The 19,219-nt window shown below is 39.0% G+C and overlaps 1 protein-coding gene across 7 annotated transcripts in view; it reads right to left on the reverse strand.

The window, feature by feature from the left end:
• Positions 1–527: 527 nt before the first annotated feature.
• Positions 528–19,219, reverse strand: part of add1 (adducin 1 (alpha)) — a 29,437-nt gene continuing 10,745 nt past the window's right edge. For 2 of the 7 annotated variants that reach the window (XM_061801095.1, XM_061801096.1), the window contains exons 11-16: positions 13,868–13,963; positions 13,698–13,790; positions 8,942–9,098; positions 7,799–7,933; positions 6,382–6,471; positions 528–1,682 (exon numbers count right to left, since the gene is read on the reverse strand). In XM_061801095.1, coding sequence (XP_061657079.1) covers positions 1,402–1,682; positions 6,382–6,471; positions 7,799–7,933; positions 8,942–9,098; positions 13,698–13,790; positions 13,868–13,963 — 852 coding nt within the window. In that variant the 3' untranslated portion in view covers positions 528–1,401. Of the gene's footprint in view, positions 1,683–4,821; positions 4,860–6,381; positions 6,472–7,798; positions 7,934–8,941; positions 9,099–13,697; positions 13,791–13,867; positions 13,964–19,219 lie in introns of all 7 variants that reach the window. The other 5 variants (XM_061801098.1, XM_061801099.1, XM_061801100.1 and 2 more) reach the window with 5 other exon arrangements.

Raw genomic sequence — 19,219 nt, forward strand, 5'->3', positions numbered from 1 at the left:
TTAATGTTGCATGTTTTTGGGATGTGGGAGGAAACCGGAGTGCCCGGAGAAAACCCACGCAGGCACGGGGAGAACATGCAGTCCACACAGGTGGGACCAGGATGGAACCCGGCTCCTCAAAACTGTGAGGCCAACGCTTTACCAGGTGCTCCACCGTGCCGTCCGAGGTATAAACAATTCAAATATTGGCTAAAACCATAATTTTTTTTGCACACCACCAAAGGGCAACAGATGCCAAGTGTGATGAAAATTCTAGAACAGTAAACATGATTTCAGTGACACATCATCTTAAAGCAGATATTGATAATACTCGCAAGAAAATGAGAAGCCTTAAAAAGGGTGTCATTTTACTTGATAGTAATTATCCTTATTTGCCAATAGAGCACACATGTCCAGATTGTGTTTTATTTTTTTACCTATTTTTTGGGGGGCGGCAAAATGCATTGGGATACATCCAAAGTTCACCAGTAATGGCAAAGAGGTGTGATAGCTCCAAAAAAGGAACAAAAGAAGCAAATCATTCAGGCTTCTTTTAAGGGGTGAATATTTTACTTGAATGTAATTTTATTAAAAAGCAAATCAACACATAATGGTATTTGTATGGTACATAACATTAAAAATAAATCCACTCAGGCAGGTTTTCGTACATGAGAAGCTTAGCTATGTCGAAGAGGGAACATCTAATGTCCTTGTAGTAAGGAGCTTTAACTACATCCAGAAATTAATTTGATGACAACAATTCTAATAACGAGCATGTAAATGAGCGGGAAAGCACACAGTTAGGAGTCAGTCAAAAACCTTTAAAGGGGAGTCTCTTTTTTATGGTACAAACATAACCTATAAAGCAAAAATAAGTTTGCTGAGTGTGGTTAAAGACAAAAAACAAAAACAAAAAAAAGGTTCACAGTGGTCTTCCACAGCAAGCAAATGATAGATGCAATATTCAGAAAGCTGACACAAAAATCAATTCATCTTTGTACACATTCTTTCATAGTAAAGCAACAATTGGAATTAAGCCCATAACTGACACATTGTTAATTAGCTCCTATAAGTTAGCCGCAGTAGCTAAATTAGTCCCTTTTAGTGATTAAAACATTGACGAAAGAGTGGTTGTCCTCTGCATTTCGTTCTTAAAAGACACTTCATATTGTTATACAATCCCAATACATTCTTCTGGTTACAATATTTCACTTTGCTTTACACGGGGTGCTTCTTATTTGACATGCATAAAAATAGGGGGGGGGGGAGTAGACGGACAAAGATGGGAGGCATCATAATCTAAATAATGACTTTTTTTTTTAATACACAGTATACAAAATTAGCACGCGCTAAAGGAAGATTAAAAAGCTTGCGAGAAGTGGTGTTAGAACAAAGGGGCTAAAAGCATGAGGAAGCTCGCTTTTAGGACTCTGGCTTCTTTTTGTTCTTCTTCAGGAAGGAAGGAGTGCGGAATTTCTTTTTCTTTTTGGAGGGGGACTTGCTGGGGGAGTCGTCGCCTTCTGCGTCGGCCGCGGCGGGTTCCCCGCAGTTCTCGACGAGTTCTGCAGCGGCAGAGGCGGGAACGGCGTCGGAGTCCTCAACAGGGAGTGCCGGGGTGTCGGAGTCAGGGGTTAAGTCGGGCAGGGTCTGTCTCAGGGTGGCGGCGTCGCTGTCATCCTTAAATGTAGACTCTGGCAATGTCTCTAACGGGGGGGAGTAGAGACAGTTAATGACAAGGTGACACTGTTGAGGTCACACACTCCCACACCAACCAATCTCCAGGTAGGAATAAGCCACTTTAGCCCAAACCATCAAAGATGCCAGCATTTTCCTCAAACGCAGTTTCAGCCATACGACACCAACAGAAGACAAAGTCAACCTTGCCTCGACTACGCCCTAAATAAGCAAAATCGCAAAGTCGACCTGGCAGTTTTCCACCTTTAGAAGGTAGCAGTCAGTCATAGCACAGTAGGTAGGACTGTGCCCGTGGTGCTTCCCTTTTCACATGGCCTGTACAATTTGCCATTTTCCATACAAATGGCAATAAGGCATGGGACCACATCAGATTCTAATGGTACCGTAACCTTGAGCAAAAAATATCATGGTATAACAGTATTTAAACTGCAGCAGTAAAATCTATTATTTTGAAAAAATTGGTAAAATACAAGTAACACCACCCCCGCACAATTCAATAAATTTTATTTTTAAACAATATTGTTATATTTGGCCCATTAATAAACATGCTGTTTAAAGAAAAGAGAAAAAATGAAAAACAATATTAACAGTAAATGTCCCATCAGTGGTGACCTATTTTAAGAACACATTTGGACTAAATAGCGTTTGCAGGCACCATAATGGCGATTCCTGCTCTTACAAAGTACTACAAGAAATTTATCCAGCCATCCATTTTCTTTTGCTGCTTATCCTCACGAGGGTTGCAGGGAGTGCTGGAGCCTATCCCAGCTGTCAACAGGCATGGCACACCTTGAACTGGTTGCCAGCCAGGGCACATTGAAGATAGACAAAAGTTGCACTCACAATCACACCTAGGGACAATTAAGAGTCTCCATTTCATGTTGCATGTTTTTGGGACGTGGAAAGAAATCGGAATGCCCGGAGAAAACCCACGCAGGCACGGGGAGAGCATGCAAACTCCACACAGGCGGGGCCGGGATCTAACTTGGGTCCTCAGAACTGTGAGGCCAACACTTTCCATCTGTTCCACCATGCCGCTAAGAAAAAATAATATTAACAGTAAATGTTCCATCAGTGGTGACCTATTTTAAGAACACATCCGAGGGCTACTAGTGGTCTTTGGGAACTACGTAGCATTTGCAGGCACCATGATGGCGATCCCTGCTCTTACACAGTAAAATAAATTTATAAAATTATAAACAACTAAGAGTTTACTATTAAACATTTAAGTATTGCAAGCTTCTAACTAAATTTAAATGAACGAAGAAAAAAAAAACTCTTTGCAAAATATAACACTCAACAATTCTCTACCTTAGGGGGCAGTAGCAAAAAATTACAGCACGTGTAAAGCCCCGTTCACACTCGCCGTACAAGCCATCACTTTTCCGTATCAGTGTTCTGTGCATCGAGCGCAGACCTGAAATTTTCATTGACATTTTCCAGATGGCATTTTTCTGCCTTTTTCTGTGTCGCTGTTCAGTTTAAATACCAAATCTGACCACCTGAGAAACCCCTCTTTCACTCACAACGAAGCCAAAGCAACACTACTTAATTTCATTACAGCTATGCCAGCGTCAAAAAGTAAATACTGTATTTCCTCAAATAGTGGCATCCGCTATTTTAGACACTGCGATCCAATAGATCACTTAACTGTGTCTTCCCCCCAACATAACATGGCCAGTAATTACCATTAGTATGAATGACATTGCCATGTTTTGCAAGAGACATTTTTCTTGATGCACATGGCCTGCAAAGGAGATGTGGCATTTGTAAAGCTGATGAGTTTAAAGAAAGTGCAGGAAAGTATTAATGATGAAGAAAACCTGAAAGAAGCAGAGAAGGCTGTACCCTTGAAAGAGGCCCAGTTCTCTGTAAAGTGGAGGAAATGAAAAGACCCAACCACTATATGAGGAAATCAAACTCTTCTTTCCATTCATTAGTTTTACCTTTATGTAAACAGCAAAATCTTAACAAGTGCCATTCCTTTGATCATTTCCACCCTGTGTGTATAGACAAAAAAATCTCTATTATAGTCTGTTATAGACCATTTTGGTGCCGTCAAAGGTTTTAAGGAATGCAAAACCACACGAGTGAGGTCACAACACCACACAGCAAGTCCTTAAAACTATTTGCACTCTTAAAACAGAACTGGTCGTAATAAGTGTATCAAAAAATTTCCCTTGACTGTAATGTGTCATTGAAATGAAATATAGTATGATTAAATGGGTCCGAGGAGAGTAGCCAAATCTGAAATGATTTTGGAGGCTTATAAGAAACAACCAGGAACCAAATAGGTGAAGCATGGAGCTTGCACAGCTACCAAAGGACAAAAAAAACAAAACAAAAAACAACATCGTTTTGTGTTACTCTAATACTACACAGCCTATTGTGCAATGAATTCGCTCCAACAAATCACACCTATACATATATAACAAAAGTGCGACAGCTTTGGCCTTTGAGAAGCGTTTCCAAGAGTGACAGCAAAAAAAAAAAAAAAGAAAAAAAAGGTAACAGCATGAAGCCACACACACGCACACATTTAAACAAGGCACTTCTGTACCTGTTGAAGGAGATGTCTGTAATGTAAAAAAAAAAAGAGAAACATTCAGGATTTCACCCAATCATTTTGAGAAGGAAAAGTTGTTTTTTTTTCCCCTGACAGTGGGTCGCTGGCAGCGAGCGAGGTTAACTCAGAAAGGTGGGTGGTGAGGGCTACTTCAGGAGCATCCGCCACTCTTAATTCAGATTATGCATAATATGCATGCCAGGCCAATAGCTGATGACATCAGCAACGATTAAATCACATTATTGTTTAGACAGCAAACAAGTTGAGTGAATCAACAGTGCCTCTGCCAAGGAGTGCACTCCATTTTAGACTCGCTTGAAACCATGTTTAAAATGTGATTGACAATATTATACAATCCCCAGAGAGAGAGTTGAGTTGGAGGAGCTCTGAAATAAACCTCATCCACATCCAGGAGGAACCAGAAGAGGCGTTGGAAGTCATGGAGTCATTAGTCCACATAGCACTAGCACTACAGCCATGCAGCAAGAGAAGAGGTGGGGGGGGGGGTGCTGGAAGACAAGCGTGAAGGTGGTTTGAAGGTGATAGGGGGGGGCGGTGAAGGGAGTTGGAACTGTACGTACTTACTATGGTAACAGGTACTCTTTTGAATTTCCATCTCCTGATTGTAATCGCAGCCACAAAGAAAAGAAGCACAAGTAGAAACCAATGTCTATGCAGATCAAACCACAGACACACTGTTAAAATTAAAAAAAAAAAAAACAACTTTGGGTGAGGGGGGAAAAAAAGAATGGCAGCTCGCCATTCTTAGTGGACCCGAACGAGATGGACGATGGAGGCGTAGGATTGAAGGGAAGACGTTATAGAACAACAGTTCACGTCTTGGATTACACCTGCTGCACACAATTTATCACTGATCTTGACTTTCATTGGAGAAAAAACTAATTATGATTATAAAGTATCAGAATGGAAGCTGCGGTGAAATAGGTGTAATCCAATAGTAATAAAGACCAAGAGGAAGGACAATCTAATATCTATATTGTAAACATGAAAATTTTATTCAGTTTAGATTTTTTGAAAACATTTTCCCATGGGAAACAAATCTGCTTTAAAATTAAACTGTTGTATTAGACCTTTTTAATAATGATCTTAGTTTTGAATGTCACACAGGGGTAAAAATAAGTTAATAAGGATGTTACATTATAAACCTACTAATACTGTAACAACAATAACAAAACTCCAACGATGAATAATGTTCAATGCAGCACATAATATGATTCTCTGGTTGATTTTGTTTACTGGAAATGATGGTCTATATTGTTTTAAAATGGTGTTTATTGATTGTGGTAAGGGATAGAACACTTTATAAAAAAGCTAATATCAGAAACTAATGTAGTACATTTTATCAGCGATACTACTCCAGTATTTAATCCCCAAGCTGTGACAAACAAGTTTGTATTCACGGTAATTCTAAATCCTCCATGTTTCTGAGATGCCGCTTCAAAACATAAAGCTTAAGCATGCTCAATTTCTTGGTTTTGGGTTGGGCTCTCCCACTGGATGATGACGACGACTGTGACGTTGGACAGGTTGAAATTTTAAGGTTTTGGCTAACCTTCCTCCTACAGAAGTGTAACCTAATTTATCTTAAGATATTGCAATGTTTCAGTAACATTCTCAATATAAATTCTAATCACAGAAATGAAACAACTTTCCTTTTATTTAGCCTCCATAAGGATTTTTTGGGAGGGTGGGGGTGCTTACGAGCAACAAACAGTACTAAATGTACATTTGTTTCGTGATCGAGGGGAAAAAAAAACTAAATTAGTGAATAGGCAAAGCTAAATGCTAACATAAGAACATAACATTTTACAATTACTGCTGTTTTTCCAAGTTTTTTTTTTTTCATACGAATACAAATTAAGGTCTAATTTGAACCAATTTGAATTTTAACCATTTTCATACTAATTTTGCCTCTTGGCCTGTTATTACGCAAACACAAAACAATAGTAATGCAATTAAAACATTTAAACAGCCAAACGGATACAAAAGGGACTCCACATTGCCATCTGGAAGGCAACCAGAAATAGCCTCCATCCAGCCTGGAGTACTGATGGAAACTTCATGTTTAAACCAAGTTGGGCCAGCCGGAGTCTCAGCGCCTAAAAGAGGGCCAACCTTACCTTCCTCTGCTCTGACTGGAGTGCTGGGCGGCGTACAGGTGGCCTTTGGGTCTTTGGCCTCCTCCTCTTCCTCAGGTTCTGCTAGTTCCTCTTGACATGGGGAAAAGAAAGTAAGCAAATACTTTGACTTCCAGATAAAAGAGAGAAGACTGAAAATTTAAGGCAAAAGAGCTTCATTTATTGAGTCTCTGTTGAAATCCACCATAACAATGCCCCAAAAAGTCAAATAAATGGACACGTGGGCAAAATTCTTGAGGCAGAAAACGAAACAAAACTTGTTTTTCATGAAATAAACTGATAAAAGTAATAAAAATAGGCAATGTAAATCAGGCATTGCTGTATTTTTGTGGACTGGATGAAATAATAGAATTAAGGAAAAAATAAACTAATGAAAAAGGCCTGCCAAAAAGGTATAGTACGCGTAGCCCAACATCCATCCATCCATGTCTTACAATTTGATTCTATCATGAACCGATCCGAGACACGCAGTGCCAGTTGAAACAAAGCAGCCCTAGACCACAACAACACCTCAGAATACACGCTGTGGCCAATTAGAAAACGCAGACCTAGACCGCAACCAAGCCTGAAGATACCTCGTCAAATGGATAGAACAAAGCAGGCCTGGAAAAAAAAAAAAGAGAACTCTCCTCCTTCATTTTATATATTTGACAGACACACTTGACACTTCTTTTCCTTTCGGCTTGTCCCATCAGGGGTCGCCAGAGCGAGTCATCATTTTCCGTATCAGGCCATCTTCTGTCTGCTTTCCCCAACTTTCTCTCCACAACACCGCACCTTAGATGGCTCTGTGATGAGCTCATTTCTAATCCTATTCAAGACACCTTGTGTTAGAAGCAAATGCCTACACATAATAGATTTTAGTATCAATAATAAATTAAAATATAAAATAGGGTAAACATTTTAATAGCGACACCACACCATTGGGAAGAATGAGGTCTTACTACTCCAAGCCCAAACCAATCCTTAGAAGTGTATAATTGAATCCCTCCTATCCACCATGCTAAATACATTAATAGGGGTTCTTTCAGGGTACCAACGATTTTGTCCACGTGTTTAGGTTTAGTTTCAGTGGTGCAAGAAAGAGTGGATACCAACAGATATTGATCTGGGAAAGGTTAGCAGGAAGAAATAGAACTGATCCAGTCCAAATATGCGCTGTTCTGATTGGATAGGTTAATCACAGCACACCACAACAAAAAGCATGTTTGGATGCAAGGAACGAGCACCCAGACATCCCTAGCTCCTCACTCAAATTTTCTGGATTCTCGGATGCCTTTGACATCAGAGTGAGGTGATTGGGGGGCGGGGGGGGGGAGAAGCAGCAGACTCTGAATTCACCCAGAGAGGGGAAAAGAGGACAGGGCAGGGATGATCGCCTCCGTTTCACCTCATATACCTTCAGCCCGATTCGCCTCCAGCGTCTCCTTGCTGAGGGCTCGCAGCACAGCGCAGTGAAATTCCTTATGGGGGGAGTCTGGTTGGACTGGATCGGCGAGGCTGAGGGTCAAGGGGCCCTGCCTAGATGCTGTTCCTGTGCCGGTTGTAGAGGGCACAAGAGCAGATTTGGGTGCTTGAACCGTTGCTACACTATCCAGCTCAGAGAAGTGTGCAGCCCTAACATCAGCTTGTTCCAGCACTGCAAATCCATGTTGAAAGTGCATTTGTAGGTGGAGAAACATCATTACCACCTATTCCAGTTACAACATAATAGATCTTCAGAACTGGAACGACCAGGGATGATCTTAAATTTGTTCCAATTACAAAATGTCAAACTTTCAACATCATAAAACGTCAGAATAATGCAGAAAATAATTTGATATGCGATTGTTCCAGTTCACAGACATCCAAGTTAACTAAGAAAACAGGCTCTCAGATCAGTTATGCTGACGTCCCTGCATAGTATTAAATAATAATTCTAAATTATGTGGAGACCGTCTTTAGCGGCAACCTTTTGTTGCTCCAGAATGTGTGTGCAATTTATTTTCCCCACCAAGTATGGCATGGTTCTGGCCATTTTCATGCATTTGCCCATTGTACTCCTTTTTCTTTTTAACTCTAATTTTACTTAACATGCATTCGGAGCTTAGTAAATAAACAGCCTCAAGGCACGATTTGCTAAAATTAGGGTACATAAGTAACATGCAAAACCTTCCCATTGATTCGTAACTTTACATGCCATGTTCCTTTTTTTTTTTGCTGCCAAACTGTCATTAAATTTTTTGTTTGACATAACTGATTATGTGAAAGGCTATGTACTGAAATGATTTTTTTTCTCATTTTGGCTATATTTGCCCAGAGATGCAATTACAGTTCCATGTTGACTATTTCAATAATTATCCTACGAGTTTTAGAAGTGTGCCATTCCTTCAAGACTTAAAATTCCAAAACATAATGTAATATTTCCTCGATACAAATGACGGCTCCAAACTGGAAGATGGTCTAATAAATCAGATTAATCTAAGGTCATCATCCCCAATGATACTCATAGCCACTAAATCAAATTTGTGCAATATCCAAAGGGACTTTTGCAGCTATTTACCATCAGGTCCTTTTTGCTTCAGCTCTACTTCCCGGCGATACTCGTCCAGCTCTTGGTCAGTGAGCTTGTTGAAGGGGTTTGGCCCCTGCTTGCTGACGATCACCTTGGGCTGGTACTCCTTCTCGATGATAGCCTTGGATGCGGTTACCAGCTCCCCCTAGAGGACAAAGATGAGAAAAAAAAATACATGTAGTCCTCAATGTAATGGTAGATGAAAAGATGGCCTTAAGTTTTACATTTATATTGATTTTCGTCTTTGAAATATTTTTCTTGACCAACCAGAATGGGTTAGATTTGAGGTAACTTAATTTTCATCAGACAGTGAGACACTGGCGAGAAAATTATGTCGTAGTATCTGTAGTAAGATTACACTGTTCTATGCATCTAATCAGACATAATGCTCCTCACAGCCACCGGGGGCATATTTTCGGGCAAATACTGTGATTGACTCTGATGTTCAAACCAGCACTGTAGTTGGCAATGTCTTCTTAATATTTTCATTCAAGAAAACAGTCTTCAAAAAGTCCCTTTTTACACTTAACATGAGATCCAGCATTTACCACCTTTTTTCTGAAAACCACATGGAAATTTTCCATTTTCAGGGACAGTATCAAGAGACCAATTAGAGACAGGAAGACACCCCCTTACAAAATACCTGGAAAACATTCTCCTATTATTTTACAGTCACATTTTTTCCCGCTCCACGTTTCAGGATAAAAGTCACTGACACAGAAAGGAGGATGATGTCAAAGGCAATTTTTGTCTTTTGAAGTAGGATCCGATTTGTAATAGAGGTAGGATGTCACCTGAGTGTAAAGCCCCTTTTAAATCCGTTGTGAAACCTGACATTTTCAAGCAGCTCTGTATGAACTGTGCAAACACCGAATGGGGTGGAGGACAGAGTTGACCAACTTCTGAGGAGATTTCTGTATCATCTTGTATTGAGATGTAAGGCAATTGGCTGCAGAGTGATTTAAATTGCCTGTGAAGATAGTATTCTTTCTTGACACTTCCCATTCTTCTGTAACACTGGCGCAACACTCGCCTTTCAATGAACTGTCGCACTTTTCATTTTTATCTTCTTTGAAAGTAGAGAGTATAACACAAAATTATGTTACAAAAACGCACAATAAACCCTGAATCTAAAATTTTGCAAGATTGGAAAGGAGCCATGATATTATATTTTCCATACACAGAAAATGGACAAAATTAGGAGGGGCCAGAGTCAACTGGCAATTTCCTGCCTTCTGAATTTATATACGAGCTGTAAGAGAACCACACGCGAGACTGTGTGTGTGTGTGAGTGAGTGAAGGAATTCTGCAATTGTAAGCCCAGGGTGTGACGTTAAACAGTGGATACTCACTTCTTTCACCCTGGCATCTTTAAAGCAATTGTTGACAGTATTTTATATAGTAGTACTTTACACTAGATGGTGGCGCCTTGTGATTTGTATATTGTGGGATTCTTTCTTGCTGTGTAAAAGCACATATTGGTGCAGTAATATTTTATTTTATTTTGCTGGTTCTGTGTAAAATATTAAGTATAAGTATTTCATCATACAGTCCAGTTGTGCAGATGCGCTGTATAAATAAGGCACAGGTCTTTCCTGCATGAAGCATTGCCTCCTTAGCACACATCATGCAAACATGGCTACAGACTTTCCGAAGGGAGACGATGTACTGTAAGTAACAGATTAGTGACTGGAGCTGCAAATACCTTTCTAATAGATCTAGCAGGACTATAGGACCCCTCAGAGGCATCGAGGCAGTCAATAGTGTCTCTACAGTCAGACAGAGGTGCGTCCTGCAATCGTAAACCCAGTGAGGATGGAAGGCGGTAGGAGGGGCAGCAGACTCATGTTAGCAACCAAGAATCTTAATACATGCATGCAAAGGCGTAAAGATTTTGCGCAAGCAGCATCACTGCACAAATCACCTTAACATACCCAAACCCCCAAACCTTCACCCCACCACAAAAATATATTTACTGAACTGCAGAGTACTTTCCAGATTTCAGGGGCATTGACTGGTGTTTAAATCCATTTTAAGATTTTTTTTTTTCACCCCACAAATAACACTTCATTCAAAAGACAAATTAATATGTAATAAATATAAAGTATCATACCGTCACCTTCCTAAATAGATGGTTTAAGTAATTTTTTCCTTTTTTTTTTTTTGCCTTAATGATCTCGATGTTGGCCACCTCTGCTAAAACCATCTACACCCTCAGTTGAACAGATCATGCAATTCTACCCTTTAAGTTAAAAATATCTATTCATTTTTCTACATCTCTTATCCTGTTCATGATTGCAGGGAGCCGGAGCCTATCCCAACTGCAGTCCACACCCTGGACTGCTCATAAGTCAGTTGCAGGGCACATAGAGAAAACGACAACCATTTACAGTACCACTGAGCTGGAACTGAGCCCACATTCCCTGCACCAAAATCGAGAGCATGTACCACTATACCATCAGTGACCAAAATGACAATTTTTTCTTCTATTCGGAAAAAATATGAAAAAGCGACTGAGCCCAGCCTTTTAGAAAGTTGACGTGTAGTATTTTCTGCCTCCAGGAGGGTGGCTTAGTACCATGCTTGCCCAACATGACATAAAGCCACTTTCTTTTTCCCCTCAACCGTAAACTAACTTTACAGATACCACATCAGCTGTGGATGCAGTGTTGCATGAAATGCTAAACAAGTCTGTCTACAGTGACCACTGTTTGTATTTGGTGTCATTAGAAAAGCTAGTTACCAGCCACTACCGGTTATTTAATTCCAGAGTGGTGAAAAGGTAGTGTTGATTTGAGTTGAGATGTTGATTTATGGGTAGGCCACTATCTAAGGAAAATACGGTACTGAATTTGTTGGAATCCCCGAGTTGGAGATTTGGTAACAACATTGAAAGGGAGTGATGATTAATTTAATTCCACCTCTGCATCCACAAAAGCAAACATGCAGAAAAGCTCAATCTGCATGCAAAATGAAGCATGAGCATGCGTCAGTACAAAGCAGCATCTGGTGCTATGAAAATCACTTCTAAATCAATATACTCAAATATATATAGTAGCAGCTCCATTTCCCACACATTTTGCTCTTGCTTGTGCCCTAGAAGTGTAAAAACTACCCAACATACGGCGGAAAAACATGCATGAACGTCTTAAAAGAAGTCACAATTGTATTTTTGCTTCGCATTCCATGAAGCCTGCACAAGCTTACCCAAAGAATAAATACAATTCTGATATAATAATACAATGCACAATGTTTATTCATTGTGGCTTTGGTATTGGGGTCTGCCGACCTGGAGAGAATATATTATAGCCTCAATTCCACCAAGGAACCACCAATTTCTTAGGGCTCTTTTTGCTAAAAGTAATTCCACCGAGGAACCACCAATTTTTTAGGGCTTTTGTTGCTAAAAGATTTGACTGGTAGGAAAAAAAAAAAAAAAAAAAGAAAAAGAAAAATTCCAAACCAGCCAACTTTCTGCTATGTTTACTGATGATAGTGGTACATACTTAAAAAGATTGACCTACACAAAGCAATCGATTGATTGGTTGGCACAGAAGAAATCCTACAGAACATTAAAAAATGTGTTTTCCCCCATTGTGACCTCCGATAAGCACAAATTGTGAAAAGTATGAGGCAGGGCTGCACAATTAATCAAATTGCAAGTGTGATCGCAATTTTGGGTGCCTCGATTAAATAGGCTCCATCATCAGCAAAGTTTCTGGCAGCGTGCCACGGTAAGACAGTTAATCATAGCAGCAGCCTTTACTTAACCTTTTTGGCTGGCCTGAATGCAGTTTAACAAAAATTAAACGCAAGAAGTAAATAAGAAATTACAACTGTGTACAACTGACCAATCAAGCAGAACAATGCAGACATAGCCTTCCTCGAGAATTCATTATACTGATGTGGATTTTCAAATTAAAAGTCAGTTCTTACAGCCTAATGTGAGTGTTTTATGCATTAGGTGTATTTGTTTCACTTCGCAAACAGTGATTGCCTTTTGTAATGGCATATGCATTCAGTTAGCCCTTGATTAAGAAGAATTCTTTGGGGTACATTTATTTTGTATTAGCTATCATTTATTCTCAGTTGAAGATTCATTTCATACTAAAAAATGTTGAACATTGCTTGGTGAAAAGTAGCGCAATAAAAATGAACATTTTTTCCCAAAGGAAGACTAATTGTAAATAATAGTCATGATCATAATATTGACAAAAATTGCAATTTTTATTTTGGCCATAATCATACAGCCCTAACAGGAGTTAATGTTTGTGTAACAGAATCCATGAAATGATTCCATATTGGTGGACATCATGTTAACCTTTACATGGAGCAATTTATTTTCTCTATTGTTGTTACAAATCTCTTGTAGTGGGGAAAAGAGGGTGCAACAACCCACCAAAATGAAGATGTGGTGACAAAGGTGTGCAGTGGTGCTTCTTAGAGCAATTTTGTAATGTCCATTAACACCATCTACATGACTGGAGTGGACCCCGAGCATCACATGGGTATGTCCGGCCTCTGAGGTCTGTCCATGTTTGACCTTCCTCTTTATTGGCAGGTTGATGTCAAGTTAATTACATTCTGCCTACTTGTTGGAAATGTGGCTTTACTTTATAAATCTGTATATGACATTTTATCCGTTTTTTTTAATGTAAACCAATCAAGAATAATTAAATAATGCAATACTAGCAAATATTCTTCTCCAGGTCAGGACAGAAGTGACATTCATTGCAGAACCGACCTGCTGAAAGTTGCGCTCCACCACCGACCCGGCGCACAGAACCTGAGACTGAGGTCCCGCAGTCTTAATGTCCTGCAGATTCTGCTCACGGATCTACAAAAACACACGCGTAAAAAGAATGGATATAAAAATAAAGACGATCAGGAAAGCCCAGCAACAGACATGGCTACCTTATTTCTCATTTCCAGCACTTCTTTGGGATTGGTGTTCAACGGGATGAACTGATTGGCCATGGCAGCCTGTCGCAAACTGTCTTCTTTAGTCCACTGTGAACGCCACATGATGACAACAGAGTTAAAACAAAAGAGAAGCAGAACAGATCCAAACTGAAATGATACACAAACATTTTATGCAGGCTTCACAATAAAAAGAATCATGCTCAAATTATAAAGGACAAAAATGGTTTCATGTGAAAAAAATTATTTGAATGAAGTGAGAATGATAAAAAATATATATATATATTTTGTCCTGATCAATCCCTACCAATAATTTCTAATGGAATTTTATCCAAACAGTGATGTCAGTGAAAACCATATACACTCAAATAGTGGCCTCCCATCTATTAGAGGGTGCCACAATTAATTGCCAGAGCAACATGAATAAGTAAATACTGCAACTAAATAATGCCTCTTTTGCAGCAGTAATTATTTACTGCGACTGATATCATGAATCACATTAGACATCAATTTCTGTTGGTCAGCATGGAATAAATCAACTCCCGCTTTAAATGTCACCATAAAGGATGGCTTTACAGATGCCACTGCAGCTCTGCAGCAGTGCATGTTATGATAAAGACATGGCTATACCAGATGTCACCGTAAATAAAAGGTAGTAACAGACAGAGTGGGACCAACTGTTAAAAAAAGTTGTTTTGAGATGTGGATTAGATCGATTTAAGCAGAGGGTACATTTTAAAGAAATGTTGTATTGGGTTTCTTTTATGCCTTAATATGGAGGATTGGAAGTTGTGTCCAAATTAATTGCCAAGTAAACATGACAAAATTATCAACATTACTCAATAACACATCTTTGGTAAAAATAAAATTTGCACTATGTCGCAGCAATCGTTTAATGACTCTTAGGTCACGTGAGATGTCAGTAATACAAAATACAGACAATAATCTCATTACTAAATATATTATTACTCATGAGAAAAATGAATGCAATATATAGTATGCTTTCTCCTGAGAGGATATGTGTTACTCTCTACAAATGAGCAAATAAAGGGCTGCTTTTTAATGAATAAATATGACTGAGACCACCACAGATCAAAATAAACACATTTGGCAAAAAGCACTCCACATACAGAGGACTTCCGGCATCTGTAAGGCTGACATTTACGGAGGAGTTGAAAGCAAAAGTCCTGCTAAAAGAGCTAAAAATTAGTAATATTATTGAATCTTACAATAAAATACGTTTGTATAAAGAAATGCCTGTCCCTACAAAGTAGATGCTGTACCTCTAGGGAACATCTGGTACCTTGTGCAGTTAAGAAACAAATAAATGCTCACAAACGACGTGAGGAAGTAAGGGAAACAGTCAAGTTGGTCTGGTGTTACCATGTTTAATGGACAAAAAAAAAAAATGATGCAACATGTTTGCTTGGTGAGTTGTAAGGCAACCTTATATTGACCTGAATCGAATTGATACTCATAAGGTGCAACAAGCTATCCTTGGCCTTAAACCATCATTGATAATTTGAATGAAACAGAAACTCGTTAAAAAAAAAAAAAAAAGATGGTGAGGGGTTAACATCCAAGGATGACGATGAAGTGTAAAGAAAACAGAGGGATGGAGTAAGGAGTGCATGGGAGACGATGACGCTTACGAAGCGAGGAGGGTGGGCAGTGAGGGGTGAGCTGGCATCACCAAAGTCCTTTTCAAGGTTGATTAGACAATATCAACAACAACACGGACAACAGAAACAAGGAAAGAGAAAACACCAACGTTTTGGAAGTGAAGTTACCATATTTCCTCAAATAGTCCCTTGTATACAAGCCACACTCCCATTACCTCACAACCAGAAGGAAAGTAAACACTTCACTTTTCCCAACAGAAAATACCTCAGTTGGTTCTATATTTAAGCAAACAAACTCATAACCCACTCCGATACTTCTTTACCAGCCAAAACAGCAGCACTTCAAGAGCCAAAGATTCATTAAAAGTGTAGCGTCTAAGCACAATTTTTTTTTTTCACTGCTTGATTAAAATTTTGATTTTACATTCCTAAATGGAGTTTAGAAACAGTATTAGAATTCTAGAAGTCAAAACATTACTTTTCACCATCTTGCATTTATTTTTACATTTTAACGTGATAATCCATGTGTTTTGCCACTTCAGTCCTTGAGCTTTTCATTTGTCCCGATTTTAAGGGTTTTATTTGTTTTTTTAAGTTGTTTTTTTCTTGGTCTTTTCAGCACAGTTAAGATTCTGGCCCAAAATGGGGGGCACGTTCTATAATGCAATGCAGCTTTCGCACTGTATCGCAGGAAAGCAGAATTTCAATGTGGGTTACTGCTTTCTATGAAGAATATAAACGATGTCAGTACCGTACATACAGTAAAACTGTGTCTTGAAAATGTAAGTAAAGGTTGGGAATTCAGTCCCAGACTAGCTTTTTGTAACCCCAATCACTAGCTGGGATAGGTAGTTTTCTCTTGAGCCTGCTAGCTAGATGTCACTGGCTTCTGGAGAGAGAGCTGTGGACTTCTCTCACAGTCCCTAGCTGCATTAACAGACGATCAAGGTTTGTTTTTACACTTGTTTTTTGGTTTGTGTGCACCTTTCTTTTATGCCTGGATCAGACGACAAGTCAAATTTGGTGTTTCACGATTGCACTTTGTCAGACTACTGCCCTAACCTCTTGAGGTATCTCAGGCAATGGAAACATTACACGACATGTATTCCAATACCACTGTATTGCGTCTTTTACAATCACCTGGCTATAACTTGTCAAATTAAACACTGTTGTTTGAACAGCGGAACCAGAAAACTTGTCAGCAGTGAACGTGACTGGATGCATCCCTTACGATTGGTGACAACAACAAAATGGATCATAATGTATTATGTGGGGTGGAAACAAAAGGAGGTAGACATTGTGGTGGCTGTCACCTGTGCTTGTGAGAGGATGCTCATTCAAGGACCACTTGAGGTATGTTCAAGTATTTTAAATTCGATACAGTTCACCAGTAGGCAACAAAATGTTAAGTCGCCTTGCAAGCTAGTGCTAGGAGGAATGGGTGAATGTATACCAGCTGGCATTCTGTCAAATCATGCTATACAGCTTCGGTAAACATTGGTTTGTGCGCATGAATAAATGTTTACAACGACAAAGTATGTTGAAAACGGGTTGAGAAAAGGCAAGATAAATCCAATTTGTTTTCATTAGAAAAGTACAAATGGCAGAGTTTTGCCAATCCAAACTATGCAGTGGGATCACAAACAACATGCTTCACAATAACTTCCATTTTCTCCCAATAGTAACTGGCTTCCTTATAACACTATCACCCTTTCTTAGGCACCTTTCTGTGGCTAATTAGCACAAAAGAAAGCATAGTTGCATAACATGCAGCTCAAGGACAGTATATTTCTTTGCCTCTGCAAAGCACTATGGATTTACCTTGTGTATGAATGTTGTTGTAAAGCACCATCAACCTGCCTTATTCCACAGTGTTCATCAATGTACCGTATCATATATGCTCATTATTTGTGCCACCCAGTTTGCGTTGGTTCTTTCCATTTGGCTCAATTCCTCCAAATTATCTCCTTTTATTAATAATTGTACAAATAGAGGCTTGCCCACCACCGCTCAATAGTCTTCTCCTCCCATCTGGTGTTGCATAAATAAACATCCTCTACTCACAGTACTATTTGCGGAAATACAGCATTTGTAGAAGTAGCTCACAACCCTCTTTGTGTAAAAACCTGGTAATGCTCAGCAGGATTTTAATAAAACTGAATCAGCTTGAATACAAAAGAGAAGAATGAGCAGCAGGTGAAATATCCAGCTTTCATGCAAGAGTTTGTTCTCATTAAAAATTGTGGCTGCAGGAAGCTCATGACTTTTTAAAGCCACACTATTGCTGAATGAGGAAGGAAGGCAGAGTTGGAAGCTGGGTTGAGCGTGAAGATGGACATGTAAACACGATATATACTGTATACTCACTGAGGAAGAGCCTCACAACACAACATCTCCTACTTTTCCAACAGGAGATAATTCATTTTGGTAAAGTTAGGTCAAATTTGTGTTCCAAACTGCCAATCATGCAGGTTTAAAGAAAATTATAAACTTAAGAAGCAATAGCAATCTTCTTTTTCTTTTGAAGAAATTGAAAATAATAAGTTCCAGCTGCTTATTCCAAAAAAAGGCCATTCAGTGTATTTTAAGTATGCAAGCAATTGACTTTTTGAGCTTAGTTAACATTAACTTGGTAAACAAATGTTGGTGAGTGGCGAGCACCCGCTGCCGCTCCCTCCTCTGGGAAAAACAACAACTAAAACAATACGTTTCATTACCCACACATACAATGGGCCATGCGGGGAGGCAGCTGGTCGGCCATTGTGATGCATTCAAGGACCAGAAGGGGAACAATCAGGGTCCTATATGAGCTACAAAATGATTAAAGTAAGCTGGAAAGCGCCTTTTAAAAATAAAATAATAACTGTACACATGCATCAATACGAGGGATTTTTTTTTTTTACACTGTATTTAAAAGGAACGAAACATTTTCATCATCATCATCTGAACTCCTGTTTTTATTCCAGTGTTGGAAAAATTAAAGTCAACCCAACAGCTCAATCTGTTCTCACGTCCTTATTTGATACATATTACATTGTATATCCATGAATAACCTTACAGTAATTAAGGTAATCAAAGTAGGAAAATAAGTCAAAAGATTGTTTTTTTTTTTTTTAAATGAAAAATGTAAGCTTACTAGGAGGGAAGGGTTAACGCAAAAATGGTTTCAGAAAATGTTATCCTCACCACAACTTTTCAAGTCTGTTTTAGTGAACTAAACAGACTAAACACATAGAAAAACGTCTGTCGAAAAAAATTCTTAAAACCGCTAATATTACCAAATTGAGTTAACAGTATGTCGAAGCTACATGTAGCGCAATAACTGTCCAATTTTACAGACAGAAGAAAATTACTTTCAGAAAGGTATTGAAACAAATTTGTGAATTGATAGAAGGGTTTTAGTCATTTAAATGGACAAAAAAAATTTAAAATACACATTTTTTTAAGCATCAATGTTAGGATATTCTTGAACAGACATGAAAAAAATTGCCAAAGGTGACAAATTTCACTGGAGTGTTATATCATATTTTCTAGACTGCAATAAAAGGCAGTAAGAACAAGATGCCGACCAGCTACCACCCAAAAGGTAGTTATAAATACACACACACACACGCACACATACTATGAACAATAAGGTAGGCACAGACCAAGCAGTTGGTTATACAGCTTGGCACGCAGACACCGGACGAGAGAGACTGCAGCAAGGGTTTGACGTGATCATGTG

Source organism: Syngnathoides biaculeatus, chromosome 17, assembly GCF_019802595.1.
Source record: "Syngnathoides biaculeatus isolate LvHL_M chromosome 17, ASM1980259v1, whole genome shotgun sequence".
In the NCBI taxonomy this organism is placed as follows: domain Eukaryota; kingdom Metazoa; phylum Chordata; class Actinopteri; order Syngnathiformes; family Syngnathidae; genus Syngnathoides; species Syngnathoides biaculeatus.